Below are 26,868 nucleotides of genomic sequence, written 5' to 3'. Positions count from 1 at the left end.
ACAGAAACAATTGCCTGCCTAGCGAAGCTTACCAGGGCAGAAGCAAGGATCACAAGATCCATTTCTGGCATTTCACCAGCACGTTTATTTCAGGGCTATACAAGGCTGGCTAGTCTCCTCATGTGTTAAGAAGAAACGGAGGTTAATTAAACTGGGGAGGGCTAGGGACTTTGAGACTATGAAGGGCTAAATTCTTACAGCAAGTCTGAGAAAGAAAAATAAGAAGCAAACATATATTGGGGTTTTGGGGATGGGTTTCAAAAAAGGGACACCTGTTTTTTATGTTCTTATTCATCTGCATGTGACTGCTCTGTGGGTGGGAGCTCAATTAATGGAACAGGCTTTTTTTTTTTTTTTTTTTTTTCCTCGGTACGCGGGCCTCTCACTGTTGTGGTCTCTCCCGTTGCGGAGCACAGGCTCCGGACGCGCAGGCTCAGCGGCCATGGGTCATGGGCCCAGCCGCTCCGCGGCATGTGGGATCCTCCCGGACCAGGGCACGAACCCGTGTCCCCTGCATCGGCAGGCGGACTCTCGACCACTGCGCCACCAGGGAATCCCCGGAACAGGCTTTTTAATGAGCCCTGGTATATTTTCTGCAAACAGACGCACCTACTGACAAAGGAGTTCTGGTTACTCACCTGTTTTGAAAGGACATCAAAAATTCTAAATGCCCGCATTGCTCTCCTAGATAGATATCATTTTCAAGATTTATGCACTATAAACTTCTACAGCTAACATGGCCCCTACCTTAATAACTGTCCTCTACTGCTCTTTTAGGGAGTACCTACTTTGGACACGTAACGCTATTTTCATTAAAAAAAAAAAACAACTTTGATTGTTTAAACAAAAAGGCTCAGTAAAGCATGCCTTGTACTTTTTCTTTCACTAATGGTGTTAATTGACAGAACTATGGGAAGGGATCAGAATTAAATAAAATCCTGATTTGTCATTTATAACTAAATGAGCACATGTGCACTTTTCTGAATGGAATTCTGCTGATGCAGCTATGGGGTAAGAATGACCAGCATTCCGAGTAAACCCCTCTCTTTAAGATAGCAAAAGAGTAGCCCCTGTTTTAAAACTAACATGCAATGGGAAAGAGTGAGAATTGTGGTCTCTTATCAGAATACTAGGAACCGTTCTTCAGCCATGTGGCTTGTCTTCCAATCTGGAATAAGAGGGTTCCACAGGGGTCTCAAATGTCAGTCCACTACAGATGGCAGAGTGGTTTCACTGGTTTTAAAGAGTTGTAAAAAACAAAAGATTATGCAACAGAGACTGTAAGTGGCCCTCATAGTCTAAAATATTTACTATCTGGCCTTTATAGAAAAAGTTTGCTGGCTCCTGTTTCCACAGGATAAAATGAGACACTGGCCCCAAGTAGCAGGCAAAGTAAAATGTAAATTGCCCTAAGATGGTGTCTAGCGCAGTGCCTGACACAATAAATAGATTTTTGCTTAAAAATGAGGAACATGACTTCATTAAGAGGAAATAATCTCACAAAAAGTCTTAAATCGCAACAAATTTCCCCATTTTCAGACTCCCCAGCAGATGATTTGTAGGATGGTTAGAACGTAGTAACTTTTGACATACGGGACCAGCTTTAGAGTATTTTTCTTTAGGAACTTTTGTTTTGAACATAAGAATTATTTGATCACTGTCTAAAGTAGGTTATAGCCTTCATTCTTAGAAGCACACAGAATTAAGGAAAATTAGGTTTTTAACCTGATGCTACTACTGTCTTCCAACTTTCACAATTCTAGCCTTTCATCAAAAACATATATTTCATTCATGAAATGATTTTTTTCAATAGCCAACAAAACTGATATTATATTAATTTGGTATACATAAGATGTAGTAATGATTTAAAAAAAGCTAGCTAACTGAAACCAGCCCAGAACTTACTGAGGCTAGCAGTAATTACCTAGAGACTGATGAACTCTAAAGAAAAAGGAATGGGTTTGATAGTGTTGGTCTCCTTCTGTGCTATCAGCTGTCACCTTCAGTTGAAAACACAGCAGTTAGAAAGAAGAGGCATGTTGATTTGGTCTAAAGTTAGACTGCTTTTTCCCCATTATTATGAAAGTCTCCTTTTAAGAAGTTATAAAATAGAGAGGCAATATGATCAGGAGATGAGAGGCGAAGACAGGGGGTTCCAAACACTATTTTGGACTTTTTAAAGGAAATACAGCATTTTTAGGGATAAAAAACTTATCCTCAAAAAAGGGCAACAAACAAATTCCTTCGTCCACCAAGGAACCTCCCTGCCCACTCTCCCCTCCCCGCCTCTCCTCCCCCATTGCCCCCACTTCCTTCTCTCTGCTAATTCAGATACAACTTATTCCTCAAGAATGATCCATCTCAAAACTCCTCCTCTAGCAGCTTCTGCTCCTTCACTGATTCATTCCTGTGGTCTCTATTCCTTGAGCATCCCACCTCCCGACCTTGAGCATCCCACCTCCCGACTGGCACATTATTCTGTTCTTGTAACTATGTTGCTCTGCTGGTATTCTTATGTGAGACCTTAGATTCATGCTTCAGATAGCCATTGCAGCAAACATGGGCAAGGCTATGTGCTGGATGATAAGCACATTTTCTTCTGTAGTCTCCAGAAATTCACTAATCAGTTTAATGGTTGACATTTCCTGTTAATTAACTCATTTGGCAGATCCATTGGTGGTTTTTGAGCAACACATGACAATGAAGTCCTGTTCCACATTGTACCCACTGACTTACAGAGATATTCTACAGACATATGTCCACCCAGGAAGGCACTCTCCACAGGAGGGCATCAGGCCCAACACTATTTTAGGTTTCATCTAAATTTGCTTCTTGCAGATGGCACTGGCTTCTTCTCAACGCAGGACAAAATAACTCAAATGCCTAAAAATGATCAAAGTAAACCTTCTAGTAATTAGAAAATATTCTCTCTGTTGCCACTGCTCTGGGCATTCCACCAGAAACAGCATCATTGTTTTAAAACTGTGTTAAATTGTCATACCCCGCTTCTGTAAGTTGTTTGCTTTTTGCATGTCCTTTAGCAAAAAAAAATAAGAAATGAACTCACCACACCATAGGAATATGTGTCACAAGTTTCAGACACAGGGAGACTCTGGATAACTTCTGGAGCCATCCATGGGAAAGTTCCAACCAAGGACATGTGCGTTGTGTGGTTGTGGAACCGAGAGGCACCAAAATCGCAGATCTGAGAAAAGAGAAACGAGTATCAACTTTTTACTCACTGACTAATAAAAGAATTACCAGTCACAAAACCTACATCTGAAATTAACGAAATTTTTAAAAATTAAAATAAACAGTCCTACCTTCAACACCCCATCAGCAGCAATAACAACTAAAAGGAAAAAAAAAGATAAATTATGAAACTCATCTAATTTGAGTTATACTGAAAAAAATTATAAACTTCTATTTCTATCTTCCATATGGCATTATGAAAGGTAAAATCAAAGTATTTACTGCACTGAAGATTTTGTAAAAAGGAGCTGACATTAAAATAAAAATACAAAACTAATTCTATGAGGTGCTGATTTAAAAAGGCTTCAAAACACTGGTTTAAATTAAATGCAGTAGCATCCAGCAAAAAAGGCATAGATTAGTAGTAGTCAAGAGAACCAAACTTTTACTGGGGTTCTGCCACTAGACTGTCAACATGATACTGAGGAATAATTAGCATTATTACTTCGTGGTATATATGGTTTTCCCTCCCAGTTGAAGAGTAATTTTCTTGAAGGCAGAGATAATACTCATTTATTTACTTATTCATACATTCATTCATTTAACAAATATTTGTTGAGCATATACTATGGGCAAGGCCATGTACTATGTTCTAGCAGAGGAAGGTGAGCAAGACTGGCATTGTCTCAGCTCTGGTAGAGATTACAGTCTAATTGTAAAGACAGGTAAACATCTATAATAAAGTGGGATAAGTTCCATGATGAGAGGCATGGAGACTGCCATAGGACCAAAGAGCAGTCTAATAAGTCAAAGTGTAAGGAGGCTGAAGTTTCCTGGAAGAAATGATGCTATGCTAACCAGAAAGAGGAGACCTGGGGGAGGAAAGCAGTTTTCTAAGCAGAAGAGTGAGCTTGTGCAAAAGGTCAGGAGCAGAGGAAAAGGCATGCAATTTTGGAGAGCACAGGCCAGGTCCAGAAGAGCCTTTGTGAGAAGTGGAAAGGCAATGAATGATTTTAAGTGGAGGAATGAAATGGTCAAATGTGCAGAGGGGAACAGAACACAGGTAAGGAGATCACTGTGTGCACCAGTGCTGTAGTCCAAGAGAGATGAGGATGCCTGCACTAAGGCTGTGGCAAAGGACAGGAGAGAAGTGGACCGAGTTAAGAAACAGCTAGGAAGCAGAATCAACTGGGCTTGGATAATTGGCTATGGGGGAGGAGGAGGAGAACTCAAAGAGGAAATAAAATAGAGGCAATACAGCATAATGGTTAGAACAGGAACTCTGCAATCAAACTGTAATTCCTTTTTATTTGATTACTGGATTAGGCAACTGGTATTGTCACTCACTGAGAAGGGAATGAAGGGATAATTTTTGGGGGGTAGGCAGAAGATGAAAAGATCAACTTGGACACAGTACATTTTAGGGTCACACAAGATACGTATGTGAATATGTTCAATAAGCAGATAGATAGATAGTTTTGAAGCTGAGATCTATTTGAGAGTATTAAGATGTAGTTGGGGCTTTTATGGGAGTGGGCAAATAAGAGCATAAGAAGGGAGAAGGCCAAGGGCAAGATCCTGAAGAAATGTTTCTAGCCTTTCCTTTGTAAGCCACACAGTGCCTTGAACATGGTAGTTTAGCAATACTTATTAGCTGTTACTAATGACCTTGATAAGTGGAGAAAATAACCTTTGCATGATCCAATACACAGAAATAGCCTAAGGGTAAATTTGATACTATATATAATAAGCTATACGTTTTTTCAAATAAAAATATAAATATTGTTAATACTATATTCAGTTATTTTAAAAGTACTTCTACTACTTTTTTTGATTATAAGATTAATAAGTGTTCATTAAAAAAAGTCTAACATTATAAATCTGTGTAACTTAGGGCTTCCTTGGTGGCGCAGTGGTTGAGAATCCGCCTGCCAATGCAGGGGACATGGATTCGAGCCCTGCTCCGGGAAGATCCCACGTGCCGCGGAGCAACTAAGTCCGTGTGCCACAACTACTGAGCCTGCGCTCTAGAGCCCATGCCCCCCAACAAGAGAAGCCACCGCAATGAGAAGCCCACGCACCGCAAAGAGGAGTAGTCGCCGCTCGCCACAACTAGAGAAAGCTTGTGCACAGCAACGAAGACCCAACACAGCCCAAAATAAGTAAATATAATAAATAAATTTAAAATAAATAAATAAATCTATATAACTTAGAAAATGAAAGTCCTACTATTCTGTCTCCACCCCCCACAAAAAACTGTTAAAAGTTTGATCTATATTGTTTCAATGTGTATGTGTTTTCACATCAAGTAACTACACAAACTGTAATTTTTTTTTGGCTGCATTGGGTCTTCGTTGCTGTGCGTGGGCTTTCTCTAGTTGCAGCGAGCAGGGGCTACTCATTGTTGCGGTGCACAGGCTTCCCATTGCGGTGGCTTCTCTTGTTGCGGAGCAAGGGCTCTAGGCATGTGGGCTTCTGTAGTTGTGGCACAGAGGCTCAGTAGTTGTGGCTCGCAGGCTCTAGAGCGCAGGCTCAGCAGTTGCCGTGCGTGGGCTTAGTTGCTCCGTGGCATGTGGGATCTTCCCGGACCAGGGATTGAACCCGTGTCCCCTGCACTGGCAGGCAGATTCTTAACCACTGTGCCACCGGGGAAGCCCGCAAATTGTAATTTTTTTTTTTTTTTTGGCGGTACGCGGGCCTCTCACTGTTGTGGCCTCTCCCATTGCGGAGCACAGGCTCCAGACGCGCAGGCTCAGTGGCCATGGCTCATGGGCCCAGCCGCTCCGCGGCATGTGGGATCTTCCCATACCGGGGCACGAACCCATGTCCCCTGCATCGGCAGGCGGACTCTCAACCACTGCGCCACCAGGGAAGCCCTATAATTTTTAAAAATGGGAACATTCTCCATTGTTAGTCTTCATAATGACATCTTGGATAATTAAACCATTCTCCTCTCATGGGATATTTAGGATATACTGGTAAACTAGATTAAAAGGAGAGATGTTAAACAACTTATTTAGATTGAAATTCTGAGCAAGAAAATGTACAAAGTCATAAAACTCTGATACTTCCTACTAGATTCTTTATTATCTCCTAATGACCTCCTGCTAGCCAATATATATTAAAAGTGTTTAGCTCCAGGAAGCTTATGTCTAAGAAAAGCCAAAGGATAAGTGATGAAACCTAGAAAAGGGCAAGAACAATCAGCCAGAGTGAACTGTCAGGGTCAGGGTGCTGGTCCAACCTGGACTGCTGAGGAGTGGCAGCTGCTGACAACTTCCTCTTCTCCACCCCCACAAGCATCAAGGTCCTGGGCAGCTGGTTGGATTCCTGAGTTCTCTTCCTCCGCTGACCAGACTACCCATTCTAAGGATCACACTATTAGCAGTTACCCATTTTAACTGCAGTGATTTAAAGATTTTCTAAAAATAAATTGTTTTCCTCCTCCTCCATACTTAGAAGAACCACTTAGAAAGCAAGTAAAAAAATTAAAGCATGTGAATGAATTGATAGCAAGATTTTTTGGTTTTAAGTAGCAAACTCTGAGGCAAACTCTGAGTGCTGGCTAGCTAAATAATCCCACTGCCTTTTTCCATTAATTTGCAAGTGATATAATGGACAAAGCATTCTATTACCACTCCTACTTGAAGGTAACATCTAATCCTGCCATTTAAAAGTGCTCACTCTCTGAATTATAAAATACAGGATCATATATAAACTTTAGGAAGTAGAGAAGAAGAAAAAGAAAGCTCTTAATTTCCAAACCTGTGCTGATCATTTTTGGGCGCTCCTTCAGGTAATGTGAGTGACATAAAAAATTTACGCCAAATAACTCAGGAGTAACAAGAACAAAACTCCAAACTGCTAGTACAGAGAGCCATCTAAAAATAGAAGACTAGAAATACACAACTATGTGCTTTGACCAGCAATACCTGTTTTAGAAAATGATTCTACAGAAATAATTAGGGATGTGTTGAAAATTTCTACTGAGAAGTATTAACTTCAACATTTCTTATCATAGAAAAAATAATGTAAACAACCCAAATGTCCATATTCTGTGCTACTTATACAGTGGAATACTATGCAGCCTCTTGAAATAATGTGGAGGATTTTAACATTTATTAATAGAGGAAAGATTTTCACAGTATCAGCAGTGAGTCAAAACAGCAGGTTACAAAAGATATGGAAAGCATGATGCCTATTTCTATACAACGGTGCAAGTATTTTATAATAAAATAGGTAAAATAAAAACATATGACTACGTTACCATTTCTTGACTTGAGATCTCTGTGAATCACCTTGACAGGAGCCTCCATATGTAAATAGTGCATTCCTTTTTGTACAAAAAGGAAGAAAGGTCTATTAATATAATTTTTCAACATTGCCTCAGTATTACCTTTCTATTTTAAACATCAGTATTACTTTCCAGATTTTTGCAAAGGATTTAATAGCAAAAACTAAATTCATGTGCTCTGTTCTTCCACGGTGGATAAAATAGGGACAGGATATGCCCACTTCAAGAAAATTTATACGCTAAGAAAAATTTATGTGCTTTAACCTCTTAGAAGTTGGAATTTTTTCTTTTCTTTTTTTTTTTTTTTTTTTTTTTTTTTGCGGTACGCGGGCCTCTCATTGTTGTGGCCTCTCCTGTTGTGGAGCACAGGCTCCGGACGTGCAGGCTCAGCGGCCATGGCTCACGGGCCTAGTTGCTCCACAGCATGTGGGATCCTCCCGGACCGGGGCACGAACCCGTGTCCCCTGCATCGGCAGGCGGACTCTCAACCACTGCGCCACCAGGGAAGCCCAGAAGTTGGAATTTGATTGTGGATAAAGCTAGTGTCTTATAATACCCAATAAGGACACCTTAATTTTCTGGAGTCTGCATGAAAATAGCACAGATACCACTGGAAGAAATGCTCCAATGACTAAGATATTCTATACTACCAGCTGCCTTCTAAATCAGCCAAAGTTCTGACCAAAAATTTCAGTTTTCATTTGCATGTCTGCAGTTACCCAGTGCAGCTTGGTTTCTCAGTACTCATTCCAGTAAGACCTTGGGAGTAGAGGTGGAGGAGGGGTGGGGAGAACTGGTTGGATTCATTAGTTGTGGTTGGTAAAGGATTTGGGGATCCTCAGATAGAAAAATATACAGTAGTTACAAAATATTTTATTCTTACAAGGATAAATCTTTGAGATAATCTATATTTAAATGTACTCCAAAATTCTCTACAACATATTGAAAATCAGGTTATTTCAGTAAATTGGATGTATATAGAATTTTATTATTTTGAATTAAAAAATGACTCTTTCCCAGTATTTATCCAGTCTATCCCCTTAGAATAAAGAACAAGAGCATTTTCTACTGAAACATTTCCTCTCTTTATTTCTCAAGTTGTCTTTTATAAACAATGGAATAGCCCCTCACCCCAATCAAACAGGTTCCTTTGGTTAATGAACTATCTATTGAACAATACTTTAATAACTAGGCCTTGGTTCTTTTTTTCAGTATATAGAAAATTTCAGTTTTATAAAGGCTAATTTTAAAAATAATCTATTATTTTCTACTACTCTGATTATTATATAGTGAAGAATCATGAAAGAACAAGGAAAAATTTCAAAAAAATTAAACTCTTGCCATATAAAGATATTACTGAAGAGTCAACAAAAGTATTAGTAATTTAAATGATCTTAAACAAGATATAACTGGAATAAAAGAAATATTTCTTCTAATATTAAGTTCTACATATTCTAAGCTGTGAAAATTCAAAAGCTACAACTCAGGAAACTTTTAATAATTTTTATGACAGAATTTCACAGTTATTTCTCTTTTTCTTTAAGAATCAAATTCCTGAATAATTTTTCAGGTAGAAACTATTTAATTACTATTAGAGGTAGACCTAGATCATTTCTACATTTGCTGACAATAAAGAATTTCAAAAAATGCTCAAGCACAAAAGCTTTAAATACAGGCACTTTTCTTCCTCATGGCAGATATTACGAGAAAAAGTATTGTAAATTATTTGTGTATAACATATAGTATACATTTATAGAATATTTAGTGTACATAAACAGTTGTGATCAAAATCATATAAAATTCTATTTAATGTGTTTTTATAGAGCTATCTACAATTCTGTCTGCCTTATTTTTATTGCAAAAAAATAGGAATGCTGAAAAATATTTTCATCAATTTTAAGATTCAGAGTTTCCTAAAAAAAGATTTCACAGGAGTCACTGGGGAGATTTGGAATCAATGATGACCATTTGGATACTGGATCCTGGTTTATTTGCTTTAATTGTTCCTTTTACCCATTGTTGACTGACTTGTAGCAATCTCAGATATACTGGCTGGTCTGCCCTCCATCCCTCTTCCCACCCAGAAAGAAGAGAATCTTTTTTTTTGCCTTTTAGGAGATTTTCTCTTTGCAGTGATGTTAAGCAATGCCTATTTCAAAATGCACGAATCCACTCTTATTTGAAATGAATTATTCATCCTTTGATTTCTCAACATCTTGTTGCTTCAGTGGCTTCAGTCATGGTCAAACTGAAGGGCACAGCTGAATTCAAAATGGAATCAACAAAAATCAAGCCTTCCTATTTCATCTCCAAGTTCTACACATAGCTTTATCAGAGAGGGTAGAAGTCATTCTGAAAGCATTGATTTCTTCTTCCTTTTGTAGGCCATTTTAAGTATTAAGTATTACTTGTGACTACACATAAACAAGTCTCTTCTCTGCCTCACACTTCTCCCCTGAGTCCAAACACATTAGAACTTGCCTTTCAGATTAATTCATCAGCCACCAAAAAGTGATTTTATTACCATGTGGTTCTGGACACTCCCATTTTCTCCATCCCTATTTTTTACCTCTAGTTCCAGCGTGCTATTTAGTCCTGTTCTTTTTCTTCCTTGTCCTTCTGATACAAAGTGCCAGGGCTCTTGAGAAACCACAGGAATGACTGAGCTGATCTGGAGCCAAAGGACTTGCCCTACAGACAGGGACTGTTGCAGGGGAAGGGACCAGGAGGGACGAGGTTTACAGGCTGGGGGCCAGAGAAGCTTAAGTGGAGGGTGTACAGCTGGAAGCTGAGTGACTGGTGTCAGTTGATTTGTTTGCTGTCTATCCATCCTAAGTGCCATTAAGTAATAAGATGGGTGTAATTGGCTGAGCACCCTAAATGCAAATGTCTGTAAGGTGAAGTGTTTTAAGTCAAGGACTGCTTGTATATGTATTTACATTTCTGTAAGTGTATTTCCACAATGCTTCAGGCAGTTTCCAATAATAGCACATTATCCTGCTTACAAACAGGTGGCCTACTAATATGCAGAGAAGTGGCTATGATGTTACATGAAAATGTCTTGAAGAATGTGAAATTTTAAGGCTGATTTGAGACGTCTGATGCATGAATATACAATTAAGTTAATTAACACAGCCAAAGCCTTAGGTATACCATCCTAAACATAGAGCTTATTATTCTTATAAGGTAATGAAGTATCACTCAAGCAGCAGCATTTAGCATGAAACTTTTTTTTTTTTTTAATTTTCACTTTCTCCATTTGAAGAATTTGGCAGGTGTTGATGAAACTTAAAGCCGACAAGATAATTCCCCAAAGGAAAGGTTATTACTTTTGGAAGTCCCTGTGTGACTTCCCAGTGAAAGCAAAGTATGAGTTGCTTTCCTTATTGGATGCTAAATATCCCTTTATTTGCTTTGTAAAGAAATGTTGGTAGAGATTGGAGCGGCAAAATGCAACGGAGTTAATTGCTCCAGTAAAATTTGGAAAGACTTGCTTTCTAGGGGTTGCTAGAATACAAACGTAACCATCAGCATTCATTAGATTAAGTTGTTTCCAAAGCAACTTTGACAGTTATAAATAAAACTCAGAAACATTCAGTTAGGAAAATGGAAAATAAAAAGATAAAAATAAATGGAATTTAAATTGCTTTAGAAAGCATTTGTCTATGCAGGAATTTATGAGGGAAAACGAACTAGCACCTTGTTTAGGCATATTGTGTATTAAAAATATTTCATTTCCAAGGGTGATTTCCAAGTTTACATTAAATATAAAATAAAATCTGAATTGCTTTTGCATGGCAGGATAAATAAAAAAAATTTTTGCAAGTGGTTACTATTTTTAGCATATTATTATGTATCCGAAATGAGTAGAATTAATCCTACAGTAAGTCATGTTTTCTGGATACTGCATCTAAGTAGAGACTTGCAGCACAACAGAATTATAATCTTTCCATTTAATGTATCAAACAAGCTGGTCAATTACAATGTCACAAAATAGGGCAAAAATGCTGCCTTGGAGCCACTGATTTTGTTGGAACTTGGTTTTTGGTAAAAAAGAAAGGAAGGAGAGAAAAGGAATGCAGGAGTAGAAAGGCAATGATCTAAAATATTATGTGCACAGTAAGTTGCAACATTCTTGCTACTCTTGGTCTGAAAAAAGAACATCTTAAGATACAGAATAAGAAATCCTCCGACTAAAGTCACCATGTCAGGATGCTCTCCATCAATTCTGTAAGAATACACGAAGCATTACCTTTGGCTACATCAGTGGCCCAGGTCATAATGTGATCCATGTCCATCTCTTCACTTCTGTTACTGTTAATGTAATCATAGAGTGATCCCAGAGAAGCATATTCTATTTTCAAAGGAAACATAAGCATATAATAAAAACCAAGGCACATTTCAGAAATAAGACTTCATAGTTTCATTGGGAAAATGTGTTAAATAATTTAACAAAAGGCATTAAAAGTTTATAAAAACTGTTCTATGCTGTTTCTAAAAGTTTCTAAAAGTTAATGTCATCCTGATAAGAAATCTGTCAAAGACAAGACCACTAACAGAATGAATAATAAAACTTGAGCTGACAATGAAATCCAAAGACATTCACATGGAATTCAGAAACACAAGGATGTTGCAAGAATGTATTTGAAACAAAGACAGGCATGAATATAGGTGTTTCTTCAAAAATTTGTTATTCTTGGGGCTTCCCTGGTGGTGCAGTGGTTGAGAGTCCGCCTGCCGTGGCAGGGGACACGGGTTCGTGCCCCGGTCCGGGAGGATCCCACATGCCGCGGAGCGGCTGGGCCCGTGAGCCATGGCCGCTGAGCCTGCGTGTCTGGAGCCTGTGCTCCGCAATGGGAGAGGCCACAGCGGTGAGAGGCCCGCGTACCGCAAAAAAAAAAAAAAAAAAAATTTGTTATTCTTATGAGATAAGATTAAACACATAAGTCAGAGGGTTTATGTGACAATGCAAACAAATCAGTATTTGTTGCATCAGGATTTAGAAAGAGCCCTCAAATTTGAAGCACAAAAGGCCAAGAGAGAAAATTCCTTTAAAAATGGCTTTGAGATATAAATTCTCTATCTTAAAATTCACATACTATAAGTGTACAAGTTGACAATTTTTATGATCCATTTTCAGTTTACTTTTGTGTATGGTTTGAGGTGAGGGTCTAAGACTTTTTTTTTTTTTGCATGTGGATTTCTAATTTTCCCAGCACAGTTTGTTGAAAAGACTATCCTTTACCCATTTAATAGTCTTGACACTTTTGTTGAAAATCAGTTGACCATCAGTGCAAGGTTTTTTCCCCTAAATTCTTAATTTTGCTCCATTGCTCTATATGCCTGTCCTTGTGCCAATACTGCACTATGCTAATTACTGCAGATTTATAATAAGTTGTTTTTTTTTTTTTTTTTGCGGTATGTGGGCCTCTCACTGTTGTGGCCTCTCCCGTTGCGGAGCACAGGCTCCGGACGCGCAGGCTCAGTGGCCATGGCTCACGGGCCCAGCCGCTCTGCGGCATGTGGGATCTTCCTGGACCAGGGCACGAACCCGTGTCCCCTACATCAGCAGGCGGACTCTCAACCACTGCGCCACCAGGGAAGCCCCATAAGTTTTTTTTTTAACATCTTTATATAATAAGTTTTGAAATGCGGCAAAGACCTTAAACTTAGATCTTTCTTAAAACTGGTTTGGCTATTCCAGTCTTTTGTATTTCTATGTGAATTTTAGGATCACCTTGTCAACTTCTTACAAAAAAAGTCTGCTGAGATTTAGATAGGAATTGTTTTGAATTTGTAGATCAATTTGGGAGAATTGCCTTCATAACAATATTGAGTCTTCCAAGCCACGAACATGTAATCTTTCCATTTATTTAGATATTTATTTTCTCTCAGCAATGTTTTGTACTTTTCATTGCACACGTCTTAACACCTCTTATGTTAAATTTATACCCAAATACTATTAAATTTATACCAAAGTCTATTCTTTTTTTTTTTCAAAGTACTATTCTTTTTGATAGTACTGTGAATGGAATGGTTTTTTAATTTCATTTTTAGACTCTTCATTCCCAGTATATAGAAATACAATTAATTTTTGTATATTAATCTTGGATCCTTGTGACCTTGCTTACCCTGTTTATTAGTTTTAGTAATTTTTTGTGGATTCCTGGGGTTTCCTGAGTCTTAGAGAATCATGTCACATAAGACAGTTTTACCTCTCCCTTTCCAACCTGGATGCCTTTTATTTTCTTTTTCTTGCCTGATTAAACTGACTAGAACCTCCAGTACAATGTTGACTAGATGTGACAAGAGCAGAACCTCATGCCTTGTTCCCAACCTTGAGGGAAAAACATTCCATTTTTCACCTTTAAGTATGATCTTAGCTGTGGGTTTTAATAGATGCTATTTATCAGGCTGAGAAAATTGACTTCTTTTTTTAGCCTGTTGAGATTTCTTAGCGTAAATGGGTGTTGCAGAATGCCAAATGGCTTTTGTCTTTTATTCTATTATCTATTATGATGTTTTATATTAATTGATTTCAGATGTTAAATCAGCCTTACATTTCTGGGATAAATTCCACTTGGTTGTGGTGTATAATCCTTTTTATTGGTGGCTGGATTCAGTTTGCTAATACATAGTCAAGGATTTTTGCATCTATGTTCAGGAGGGACAGTGGTCTGAAGTTTTCTTATTATGTTTTATCTGGCTTTGATATTAGGATAATACTGGCCTTATAGAATGAGTTGGTAAGTGTTCCTTCTTCTATTTTCAGAAAGAGTATGGGAAGGACTGGTGTTATTTTTTCTATAAACATTTGATAGAATTCACCAGTGAAATCATCTGGGTCTGGCGTTTCATTATGAAGATATTTTGAATTATAAATTTAAATTTCTTTACTTATAGTTCTGGTCAGATTTTGTTTCTTCTTCTTTTTTTTTTTTTTTTTTGCGGTACGCGGGCCTCTCACTGTCGTGGCCTCTCCCGTTGCGGAGCACAGGGTCCGGACGCACAGGCTCAGCGGCCATGGCTCACGGGCCCAGCCGCTCCGCGGCATGTGGGATCTTCCCGGACTGGGCCACGAACCCGTGTCCCCTGCATTGGCAGGCGGACTCTCAACCACTGCGCCACCAGGGAAGCCCACTTCTGTTTCTTCTTGAGTCAGTTTTGAAATTTTTTATCTTTTCAGGGACTTGTTCATTGCAACTAAATTGTCTAATTTGTTGGCATAAAGTTGGTCATAACATTCCCTTATAATCCTTTTAAATTTCTGTAGGGACTGTAGTGCTATCCTCTCCTTCATTCCTGGTTTTGCTAATTTGTATTTTCTTTTTTGTTGGTCAGTCCAGCTAAAAGTTTGTCAGTTTTACTGATCTTTGCAAAGACCAAACTTTTAGTTTCATGGATTTTCTCTATTATTTTTCTGTTTTCTATGTTATTGCATTCTGCTCTAATCCTAATTATTTCCTTTCACTGGGCTTGCTTTGGGTTTATTCTGTTATTTTTGCAATTTGTTAAGGTTGGAGCTTAATGATCAACTTCAGACCTTTGTTTTTTTTAACACAGATGTTTAAAGCTATAAATTCTGCCCCCCCCAAGAATTACTTTATCTGTCACCTACAATTTGATATGCTACATTTTCCTTTTCTCTCTGTCCAAAATATTTAAAAATCCATTGTAGTTTCTTGACTCACTGGGTATTTAGAAATATGTTGTTTAATTTCCAAATATTTGGGAATTTTCCAGGTTTCTTTCTTGCATTAATTTCTAACTTAATTCTATTGTAGTTGGAGAAATTTTCAGTCCTTTTAGATATATTGAGATTTATTTCATGGCCTAACTTATGTATGCTAAAGAATGTTCCATGTGCCCTTGAAAAGAATATGTATTCTTTGTTGGGTGGTGTATTCTATGTATGTGAGTTAGGTAGAGTTGGTTGAGAGCGCTTGTCAAGCCTTCTATATCCTTGCTGATTTTCTATCTAGTTGTTCTCTCAGTTACTGAGAGTGGGGTAATGAAATCCATTATTGTTAAACTGACTATTTATCCTTTAAAGTCTGTCAGTTTTTGCTTCATGTACTTTGAGAACCTATTGTTAGCTGTATATACATTTACAATTGCTGTATCTTCCTGATATGCTGATCCTTTTACCATTATGAAGTGACCCAATTTATCTCTAGTAATATTTCTTTTCTTAAGCATATTTTGTCTGAAATTATGATAGTTACTCCAGTTCATGGTTATTGCTTGCACGGTAGTACAGAATTAAGGTTTCCATAGATCAAAGAAAAGACGGTCCACTATTGTATCTTTTCTTTTGACTTTGGAGATTGAGATTCTAGTCACCCCATTTCTTTGTAGATCTGGGAGAAAGATGTTCACTTCCCTTCCAAGGGAAATAAAATGGCAGCTGCCTCTTGGACTCTGTTCCAGGTCTTATAAGCAGATTTTAGAAAATCTTCTCTGGGATGAGAAGTTTCAGCAAACACACATGCACAGGTGCACACATACACATACACACTCTCACCCAGAAATCATCAATTCTAGTCCCTTCATTCACGTATGAGAAAACTGAGATATAGATCATCAGTAACCCACCTATGCAGCTTTGGCAGAATCAAGACAAGATTTCATCTCTCAATTCCTATTCTGGTGTTCATTCCATTCCATCACTCTGATAAATTATTCTTTTAAGTCCTCAGTATGAGTGACAACAGCTGCCTGCTGCAATAACCTTTTCTATTAACAAGTACACTCAAGTTGGAATAGATTCAAGCCATGGTGATCAAGGTGTGTGTGCCTGTCTCTCTTTCTGCCTTAACCTTCCCGTACTAAGACTTATTTGTGTTCATTTCAAAAGGCAGGGCAAGTGCTATCATCCCCCACCCATCTGATCTTCCACACTTGACTCAGTTCGCGTACGTATGTCGTCCCTCAGCATCTGTGGGGGGTTGGTACCAGGACCCCTTGCAGATACCAAAATCCACAGATACTCAAGTTCCTTATATAAAGTGGAGCAGTATAGTCGGCCCTCCACGTCCGTTGGATCTACAGTATGCTCATAGGCTTCTTGCATACAAGAGGAGATTCTGTATAAAATCAAATTGAGAAGTGTATTCCACTGTAGTTCTACCACTAGCTGGGTAGCCTTGGGAAAGTACTTAAGTACTTAAGTAGCCTTGGGAAAGTACTTAGTTTATGTGAAATAAAATTACTTTATCTATCTCATAGGGTTATTCTAACTATTAGATGAGATAATTTATAAGGAAGTACCTAATCCAGTCCTTTTTACTGAGGGTGTTTTGTTATTTTATATAAAGACAATCCAAGTCCTTAACACTACAGTAGAAGAAGAGAGGGCTAATCTTTTAAGGTTTTCTTGTTTGCTTTGTTTTGATCAAAGAACTGCCATGATAAAGAACCTGGTCAAGGTTACATATTGTAAAATTGAGCACTATACTTATCATAGACCTGAAGTTGCTCATTGGATTATACAAATATGAGTATAAAGTATTAAAAATATGTGCCTTTCTGTGTTTTTATATGGCAAAATTTTCCGTGTGCTCCTTTTTGGAAAGGGTATTTCCATCAGTTATACACTGCTGCTCCAAATTATGTGATAATTTAGATCAAGGTCATTATCAACCCAGATGACCAAATCTGAAGAATATTCTCATGTCAGAGGCCTTGAAGAAAGAATACTCTAACGGGATTAAAATGCCTTGCAAAGAATTATAACATGAATAGCTCAAGAAATCTTAATTTGTAAAAGGTCACAGAGTTACAAAAAACATCGCTCATTTCAACTAATTAAATGAAATTTTAGTTAAACGGCACCTTTAAATATTGGTACTGCAGCTGCGAGTGCATTTAAATAGCATTTACGCAGATATAATTAGCACAATTAAACATGGGTAGAAGTGGAAACACCATTCTTAATTATATTGATATAATCAGTTTTATTAATGCTTTATAGCAACAAAAGTGACATCTGACAGTAGCACACAATTCATGACAGAACCTAATATTAAGCATTTTAGCATATTAAAGAATCTAAAGCTAGGTAATTGGGGAAAGAAAAAAGTCAAATAGAGTTCTTACCTGTGACGATACCATAGTTGGGAGGTTCAAGAATTACTCCATAAAACTGGATGATGTTTCTGTGACTGAGGACACTGAGTATTTCTGCCTATACAAAAATCAAATACAAAATTGCATAAGATTTCACATTTATAAAAGTCTCATAAAATAGGTTTCCTATTCAATTTTCTTTTACATACATTTACAAAGATGTATATGTGCTCAACAAGTATGTGATGCTGATAAAACTCTGTCTTTGGCAGCACTCTTGACAGATTAAGAATTTATATATTGAAGCTTTCTGAAAAATTTAAAAAAGAAGTGGGGTTGAACTGGCGGCAGAAGAGGTGCTTACTGGCAAGCTGGCATGACTGACAGTGGAAGGGGATGACTAAAGAGGGGAGATGCCACATTTATTTACAGTAAAAGCCCTCTTCCTAAAAGTCAAATACACTTTTTCCTGCATAATATTTCTTTTGGGAGACTGCAACAAGACTGAACTTCTGTCGGTTGGATGAGTAGTCATGACAAAATTACGGCAGGGTTTCTTAACTATTGCTGGAATAGATTCAGGTAATACCTATTTATATTATTTATCTAACCATTTATTTAAAATACATTATTGCTCTTGTACCGTATGCAAAGTACTGTAAAGGACAGACACGTGGATTTTTGACCTTCAGTGGTGATTTGATAGGGAAGCCATACTTTACACTGTGAAATGTGTTAATTATTAGAAAACTGTACCGCAGAGTGTCATGGTAAAAAATACTGTTTATTAAACTTAATTGTTTTAAATTTATTTATTTATTTATTTATTTATTTATTTTTGGCTGCATTGGGTCTTCGTTGCTGTGCATGGGCTTTCTCTAGTTGCTGCAAGCGGGGGCTACTCTTTCGTTGGGGTGCACAGGCTTCTCGTTGCAGTGGCTTCTCTTGTTGTGGAGCACGGGCTCTAGGCCCATGGGCTTCAGTAGTTGTGGAATGTGGGCTCAGCAGTTGTGGCTCACGGGCTCTAGAGTACAGGCTCAGTAGTTGTAGCACACGGGCTTATGGGATCTTCCCAGACATGGCATGTGGGATCTTCCCGGACCAGGGCTCAAACCCGTGTCCTCTGCATTGGCAGGTGGATTCTTAACCACTGCGCCACCTGGGAAGCCCTAAACTTAATTTTTAAAATGAAAAATAAAAGAGGTACCACAGTGTATATCTGCTAATGTCTACAGGAGGATGTTCTCTAGATTAAGTAAATCACATGTAGTCATTAAAATTTTATTGCTTTTGTGGAGTTAAAATATGGCTAATCAAGAGTTAAAAGTACAATTAAAGAAAGTCAGCAATGAATAAAAATGGAGAAGCCTTGGTCATAAAGGAGACTCCCCTTTGGGAATTTGCACATTTGTTATACATTTTTCTTTTCATAGTAGGAGTTGCGTTTTCATTTAAAACGCTGTGAAACTTGTTTTGAAGGTGGTGTGACTAGATAGAAAACAGAAGGTTGAGGGTTGACAAGGGGTCAATGTGGGAACAAGAGAAAGGAACATTATTCGTGATTGGATGAGACATTTATCAAGGTTGATTTGACAGTTTTTTCTTTTAGTAATATAGGTGTTGAAGGGAGCCATCAAAACGATTCCTTAACATTCACTGAGCATCCACTGTGTGTAGAGGTTCTGTATTCATCAAACAACCTTCTCATAGTTTAGTTTTCCAAGTAGAAAGAAAATGCATTAATTGAGTAATAAATACAATTATTTATTCATATGACAATTCTATTTCTCATTAAATAATCATAAATGACCTTGGTTGTAAAAATAGAGTTCATGTGAAGTTTGGAAATCATAAGCTTTCTATTTTTTTAAAAATTAATTTATTTTATTTATTTATTTTTGGCTGCACTGGGTCTTCATTGCTGCACACGGGCTTTCTCTAGTTGCGGCGAGTGGGGGCTACTCTTTGCTGCAGTGCGCAGGCTTCTCATTGCAGTGGCTTCTCTTGTTGCGCAGGCCGGGCTCTAGGCACGCGGGCTTCAGTAGTTGTAGCACGTGGGCCCAGTAGTGGTGGCTCGCAGGCTCTAGAGCACAGGCTCAGCAGTTGCGGCGCACGGGCTTAGGTGCTCCGCGGCACGTGGGATCCTCCCTGACCAGGGCTCGAACCCGTGTCCCCTGCATTAGCAGGCGGATTCCTAACCACTGCGCCACCAGGGAAGCCCCAAGCCCTCTATTTTTAAGTGGCAGATCAACTCTTTTGTGAGTAAAGCGTGAGAGTTCAATGTGAGGAAGCATTAATGTTGGGACTAGTATTGGTCAAAATAGGGGACTGTTATCCTTTGGTGTGTTTTGGTATATTCTTTGGAATACCTAAATCCTGTGACCATTAAAAATGTTTGTACCAATAAAGAATAGATACAAGAATATTCTGAATCCTTGGAGAAGCTTTTTTTAAAATTTTATTTATTTATTTATTTTTTGCTCATTGGGTCTTTGTTACTGCACGCAGGCTTTCTCTAGTTGCAGCGAGCAGGGGCTAACTCTTCGTTGCGGTGCGTGGGCTTCTCATTGTGGTGGCTTCTCTTGTTGCAAAGCACGGACTCTAGGCACGCGGGCTTCAGTAGTTGTGGCTTGCAGGCTCTAGAGCACAGGCTCAGTAGTTGTGGCGCACGGGCTTAGTTGCTCCGCGGCGTGTGGGATCTTCCCAGACCAGGGCTCGAACCTGTGTCCCCTGCATTGGTAGGCGGATTCTTAACCACTGTGCCACCAGGGAAGCCCTGGACGACCAGTTTATAAATTCAGCACAACATGGGATTTTCAGTGTTCCAGCTAGTTTTCATGCTTATGTTTAAGATATTGACAAATTATACCCTGGAGAGAGAATTTATCTTTTCAGGTATTGGTAAGCATGTCTAACAGCTCTTTAGTAGGCATATGCTAATGACAAAACAACAACTATTATCTTGTGTCCCTTTGTTGTGCTCGTATTTTAATTTTTTTACAGTTATAAAAAACTCTTGCAGTATGATTTGCAAGTAAAAACATTTTTATGGAATAAGACTTTAGGTTCCAATTTAATAAACTAAGAATTTGATTTAACATCTTGAAAACAACATGCTATTTTAGAGTGCTGTACTAGTTTCATGGAAATGGGCTAATAATAAGCAGAGGTAGATTAAATAAATAAGTGGTATTTGCAATAAATGAAGGTCAAGTGACACCATGTTAGCAATTCAAACAAGCTCCAACAGAAATACCTGGGATTAACTGAATTACTAAAACCTGTACTTGTAGCAGCCAGTAACTGATAGCAAGCGTATGTATTATGTAGATTTGCCTTTATAGGCACCTGCTTGCCAACAGTTCATTAATGGAAATTGCTGAAGTAAGTATGCAGCAAATAATTTTTCCTTAGATTGTTGTTTTCCACATTTAAATTCTGGGATACTCTAGCAAATGGCCTGCACATCAAAATAATGGATTAGTGGTTTTAAAAAGTTCACTATTAAAAAGGAAACATAACAATGACGAAGGCTAAAATAATGTTCCATTGTACTGAAAAATGTAAATATCTTTTTACACTATTAAAACTAACAAAAGAATTATTTTTAGTACATATAATTTAATGAAAGTTGTTTATTTCTGTTGTATTGATTTTATAGTTGCATTTTTATTTAACTGAAAAATTGATTTTGATTTTATGAGCTATACACAATAAAGAGTTAATTCTTAGGTTTATATTTACTCAAGTTACACTGAAATAATAATTTTAGTCAACACTGGAAGTCCAGATGACTTTATTTTTCTACACAATGTATTTACATTTGTTTGCAAAATGCTATTGTAAGAACTCTAACAGATACTTGTATGCGGACTCACAGCGGCATTATTCACAACAGCCAAAAGGCAGAAACCACCCCAGCGTTCATCAAGTGATGAGCAGATAAATAAAACGTAGTATATAAATACAATGAGTATTATTCGGCCATAAAAAGGAATTAAGTTCTGATACTTGCCACAACATGGACGAACTTTGAAAGCATTAGGCTAAGTGAATAAGCCGGGCACAAAAGGGCAAACATTGGATGATTCCACTTATATGACATATCTTGAAGCTGGCAAATTCACAGGTTAGAAAGAATGTAGATTAGAGGTTACCAGGGACTGGAAGAGGAAGAAATGGGGAGTTATCACTTAACATGTAGAATTTCTGTTTTGAGTGATGAAAAATTTTGGAAATAGATAGTGGCGATGGTTGATTACAACACTGTGATTATAGTTAATGCCACTGAACCATACACTTAAATATGGTTAAAATGACAAATATTATGCTGTATGTATTTTACTACAATAAACATTTTAAATGTCTTAAAAATGTTATTCTAGACTTTTGCAGAGATGAATGATCATAATCTATTTACTAATCATCCAAGAGTTACACAACCCAAGGTCTAAAGATCTTTGGGGTAAATAAGTAGTTTTCCAGATTAGGAGGTGAGGATTTAAGGAAAGACTGGGACAGACTACAGCTATTTAAACTCACGCTCAAAGATTCTCCATAAAGTAAAGGATCCCAATGTGACAGACAAGTGGAGTAACCACAGGTCTATTCATAAAAATGTCTAGTAGTAATGTCCTTATCAGAGCACACAGATGTCTATACAGCTATTGGTGTTTGCAGTAAGATATGTGACTGCTCCCACTGTTTCCAGTCAGGGCTGGTTTCTTCTTCCCTCCCTCCCTCCTTCTTTCTTCATAGGAAAACTTATCAGGGATTTGGGGAGGAGGTGGGCACTCTGTTAATTTTCTTTCAGCTGGCATTTCTAAGCATTTATGTGGGGAGATGACCTATTAGCTCAGTTGGCCATGTTTACAGAACTCGACAAGCAGGTTCCAAATGGCTGATCCAATCAGAGAGAATAAGAGAATCTAAATATCATAATTTAACTAAATTTACTAAGTATCATAATTTAACTAAATTTAAGTTTAGGGGGTGGTTAAGTTTTAACATCCTTCCTTTAAAGTACTTTCAACAGTTTTATAATAAGGTTTTAAGTTAATTATTATCTTCATCTTCAGAGCAATCCCTTTCCCTCTATTCAAAACTTTTTTCAACCTAATCCCAAATTTTAATTTGTCTCTTTAATTTTGGAGAGCTACCATAGAACCCTTAAAGATTCTATGAGTTTTTTTCTTTTAGTTGAAGTATAGTTGATTTACAATATTGTGTTAGTTTCAGGTGTACAACAAAGTGATTCAGTTATATATATTTTTTCAGATTATTTTCCATTATAGATTATAAAATATTGAATATAGTTCCCTGTGCTGTACAGTAAATCCTTGTTGCTTATCTATTTTATGTATGGTAGTTTGCATCTGTTAATCCAATACTCCTAATTTATCTCTTCCCCTCTCTTTCCCCTTTGGTAACCATAAGTTTGTTTTCTTTGTAAGTCTGTTTCTGTTTTGTATATAGATGCCTTTGCATTATTTTTTAGATTCCACATATAAGTGATACCATATAATATCTATCTTTCTCTGTCTGAATTACTTCACTCAGTATAATATTCTCTAGGTACATCCATGTTGCTGCAAATGGCAATATTTCATTCTTTTTTATGGCTGAGTAATATTCCACTGTATGTACGCACACATGCGTGTGTGTGTGTATATATATATATATATATATATATATATATATATATGCCTCATCTTCTTAAACCAGTGGGCACTTGGGGGTTGTTTCCATGTATTGGTTACTGTAAATATTGCTGCTATGAACATTGGGGTGAAAGATTTTGTGTTTCTAAAGCTTGTTTTACATTTTAAAATATTCCATTGATACAGTCTGTATGTATTTATGTGATAAACACATATTAAAAATAAAAGTTGGGTTCACTTCTTTTTGTGAAAGAAAGATACCAATGGCACTCTACTACTTATCACTATCAAATCAAAGCAGTAGTTTATGAAGACCCACATCATGAGGCTGGCAGGCTCTATTTACATCTTATATTAGGAACAAGCTTTCTCCCTGGTTGTCAACAGCTCTTAGCCGCTACACAGCAGCAGGACTGTGTCTCACAGGGTCCATCTTTCGGCCTGTGATGTGGTTCCGACCACAAAGACCGTAGGTGTAAAAAATATCCAAGGTACACTTCTACTGTCCACGAATGTCAGCTGCTCCTCCTTGCCCTCTGGTGTGTGGGATTTAAAACACTCCTGATTTCTGGAGGACCCTGATTTCTCAGGTCCTCACCAATTCCAAGATTCTGTGATTCCATCAGAGTATGACAGTAAAAGAAAGAAAAGTGGCTCATCCAATCCTTCAGAAGGAAGCAGTCTCCTTACTGCACTGTGCATTCAAGGTCAAAGGCTCTCTCCAAAGACAGCTCTGTCTCCAAAATGTCAATCGGATCCAGGATCAGTATAGTCCCCCAAAGTTCAAGAAGATAGGAGATGAACCCACTTCTTTTAAAAAATAAAAATTACACATATAAGAAGAGAGATGGGGAAGAAATAAAACAACATATTGATTGTGGTTATCTGTAGGTAGCGAAAAGAATCATAAATGATTTTTAATTTTTATATATTTCCCAAATTCTTTACAATAAGCCTCTATAATTTTTGAATCAGAAAAAGTAATACATGCATGTTATATGTAATATATATGACTAGAGCATATAAATATAAAAATATTGATTTGCATGGAAATTCTGATTTTCCCCAAGGATTGGATCAGGAAGAGATAAAACTCTTTCCTTACCTCCCCAGAACTACCCTAGGTATATAAAAACTAGTTTAGTTAACCTCTGAGTTATGAGTTTCTCTTGATATGGCTCCAGAGCAAACTAGTGTTCACCTGGGTTATTCTTGAAGAAGGCCATGGGCTCTGAGAGGCCATGAGACAAAGGTGCTGGACACCGAGTGCACCTATTCAGAGTCTGGCTCAATGCTTTATTAAATGATCGTCCTTCCTCTCCCTTCTGACATTTGCTCCTATGGCCCAGTGCTCTCGAGGGAAGCCTTCCCTACGAAGCTCATCTTGCACCATGTCTAGTATAATACCACATGGGGGGAAAGGTCAGATGCTTTATATACTGGAAGTACTCAATAATATCTGAAGGCTGGATGAACAAATAGTATTTGATGATAATGATATCAAATGTGTTTAAGTAATTGCCATGGTAAGAGTTCATGTTAGGTAAATGTTTACTCTGAACAGGATAGTAAGAAGATTAAAATGCCTGTGGGTGTGGCTTTGCTTTAATATTCATTCTGTTCTTTTACATGCATAAGGGTTACTTAAGGGTATTATTTTATAAGAATGACAGTCAATCAATTATACAACCATAGTAGAAGCCACATGGAAATTTATGTTCACCAGCTCATTATTGACTTGAACTTTCAGAATGAAGACTTGGATGGCTACAAGTTGCCTCTTGCAGGCTCTGCCGTCCACGACAATCAAACAGGCAAAATTTCTTGACCGCCCTTCCTTGTTTGGCTATTCTCCAAGCATGCCCTCATTGCACTTTTTCAGATTCAGAACGCAGAGGCTTGCCTAGTCTTAAACCTTCCAGTTCCAGTTTTCTACCCAATGCATTTTACCATTTATATTTCCAAAACTCACCTCTGCAAGTAAGCCAGCTTCTTATCAAGTCCACACTTTCCATACCCACTGTGGCAGACACTCCTCTACCACACACTGAAAAATGCAGCCCTGATTCTCAGGAGTGGGGCTACATTTCACAAAGGTTTCTCTCTGTAGACTGAATGTGTTCCCCTAAAATTCATATGTTGAAACCTAACCCCCAATGCGATGGTATTTGAAGGTGGGGCCTGTGGGAGGTGATTAGGTCATGAGGGTGAAGCCCTCATGAATGAGATTAGTGCCCTTATAAAGGTGACCCCAGAGAATTCTCTCACCCTTCCTTCTGCCCTGTGAGGGCACAGCAAGAAGATGGCCATCTGTGAACCAGGAAGCAGGTTCTCACCAGAAAGTGAATCTGCTAACAACTTGATCTCAGACTTCCCAGACTCCAGAACTGTGATGAATAAATGTTTGTTTTTATAAGCCATCCCACCTTCAGTATTCTGTTACAGTAGCCTGAATGGACTAAGACAGCCCTCTTCCTAGGCTTGGGCTAGTATCACAAAACTACAACAACTGAACCAGGCCTCTTATGAACAGGAGGGGTTCGAAAAGACAATGCCACTGGTCTTCTCAGAACAGCACACCTCTTATCATTATCCCCACAGAGCCCAGAACTATCGGACTTAGCAGTGGAATGTAAGGGAAAAGGGGAAATTCTTGATTTAAAAACTCCTAAGACAGTAGTGTGTTTACAAGTCTATAAGGTCAAAATATCTGGCTCTTTCAGGCAAGAAATGGGTAGACCTTCCCTTCCCTTTTAACTCTTTCAGGCTCTGATTATAAAGATAACTGAGGCAGAATGTTCACTCTCAGTAATCAGAAGATTTACATATCAGATCATAAGCACCAGGGTCAAGAAAAAGTTGTTTAATTCATTGCATTTTTACTCCAAGAGTATCATGGCTAGAGGCATTTTCCTAAAATAAAAATTTGATTCTTACATGTATGGCAAGGTGGAAAACCAGCCCCCATTCCTCCTAAAAACTCAGTGCTATAGAACAACTTTAAAAGTAGGCTTGGATGATTCTCAATCCTGTATTTAATCACCAGAGTCATACCCAGGTCATGCTCTTTGAGTCATTTTCGGCTTAATGAGACTCATTCAATAACATGACAAGCAGCAAACCTCTCAGTTCTGTACATTCTCTTTCAAATGCTGCCCTTTAGGTATTCAGGGAAATAAAGAAGGATAAATGAACTGAATTCAGGTTCCATAATATAATACAGCCTATATTCCTCATGACATTTGATGTCATGAAATCTTTTCATTGGAAGAAAAATGGCTAGAAATACTAAGAAGGAAAAATAAACAAGTCATTCTGCTCACTCTTCATGAACAGTCAAGATGGAGCCATGTGGGATGCATTACAAATGTCACCGGTACTGGGAAGTCTAAATTGCTCAATGGTTTTCCTGATGGGTTGCAGCAGACTCACCACATGCAGCTGCTTGGACAGCAGCCTAGGCTCCCCTCCAGGGATCAGGCTGCTCTCTAGTTAAGTACATACCCAACTAAGGGCAGACTAACCTGGCAGGATGGAAGGGTGACTAAAACTGAATGAAATAAATAGTGAAGATTTAAGGATAGGGATTTAAGAGATATCTCCAAGGCATAAAAAGGCTAAGAGACTTTAGAGTCTTCATGCTCACAACAGAAT

General features: G+C 38.0%; 1 protein-coding gene across 4 annotated transcripts in view; it reads right to left on the bottom strand.

The window, feature by feature from the left end:
* Positions 1 to 26,868, bottom strand: part of MAP3K20 (mitogen-activated protein kinase kinase kinase 20) — a 163,881-nt gene that overhangs the window by 70,194 nt on the left and 66,819 nt on the right. For all 4 annotated transcript variants that reach the window (XM_060107432.1, XM_060107430.1, XM_060107431.1 and 1 more), the window contains exons 3-7: positions 17,585 to 17,672; positions 11,739 to 11,840; positions 7,460 to 7,525; positions 3,324 to 3,352; positions 3,068 to 3,205 (exon numbers count right to left, since the gene is read on the bottom strand). In XM_060107432.1, coding sequence (XP_059963415.1) covers positions 3,068 to 3,205; positions 3,324 to 3,352; positions 7,460 to 7,525; positions 11,739 to 11,840; positions 17,585 to 17,672 — 423 coding nt within the window. The remainder of the gene's footprint in view (positions 1 to 3,067; positions 3,206 to 3,323; positions 3,353 to 7,459; positions 7,526 to 11,738; positions 11,841 to 17,584; positions 17,673 to 26,868) is intronic.

Source organism: Mesoplodon densirostris, chromosome 8 (genome assembly GCF_025265405.1).
Source record: "Mesoplodon densirostris isolate mMesDen1 chromosome 8, mMesDen1 primary haplotype, whole genome shotgun sequence".
NCBI classification, from domain to species: Eukaryota; Metazoa; Chordata; class Mammalia; order Artiodactyla; family Ziphiidae; genus Mesoplodon; species Mesoplodon densirostris.
This window is presented reverse-complemented; position numbering and strand designations above follow the sequence as displayed.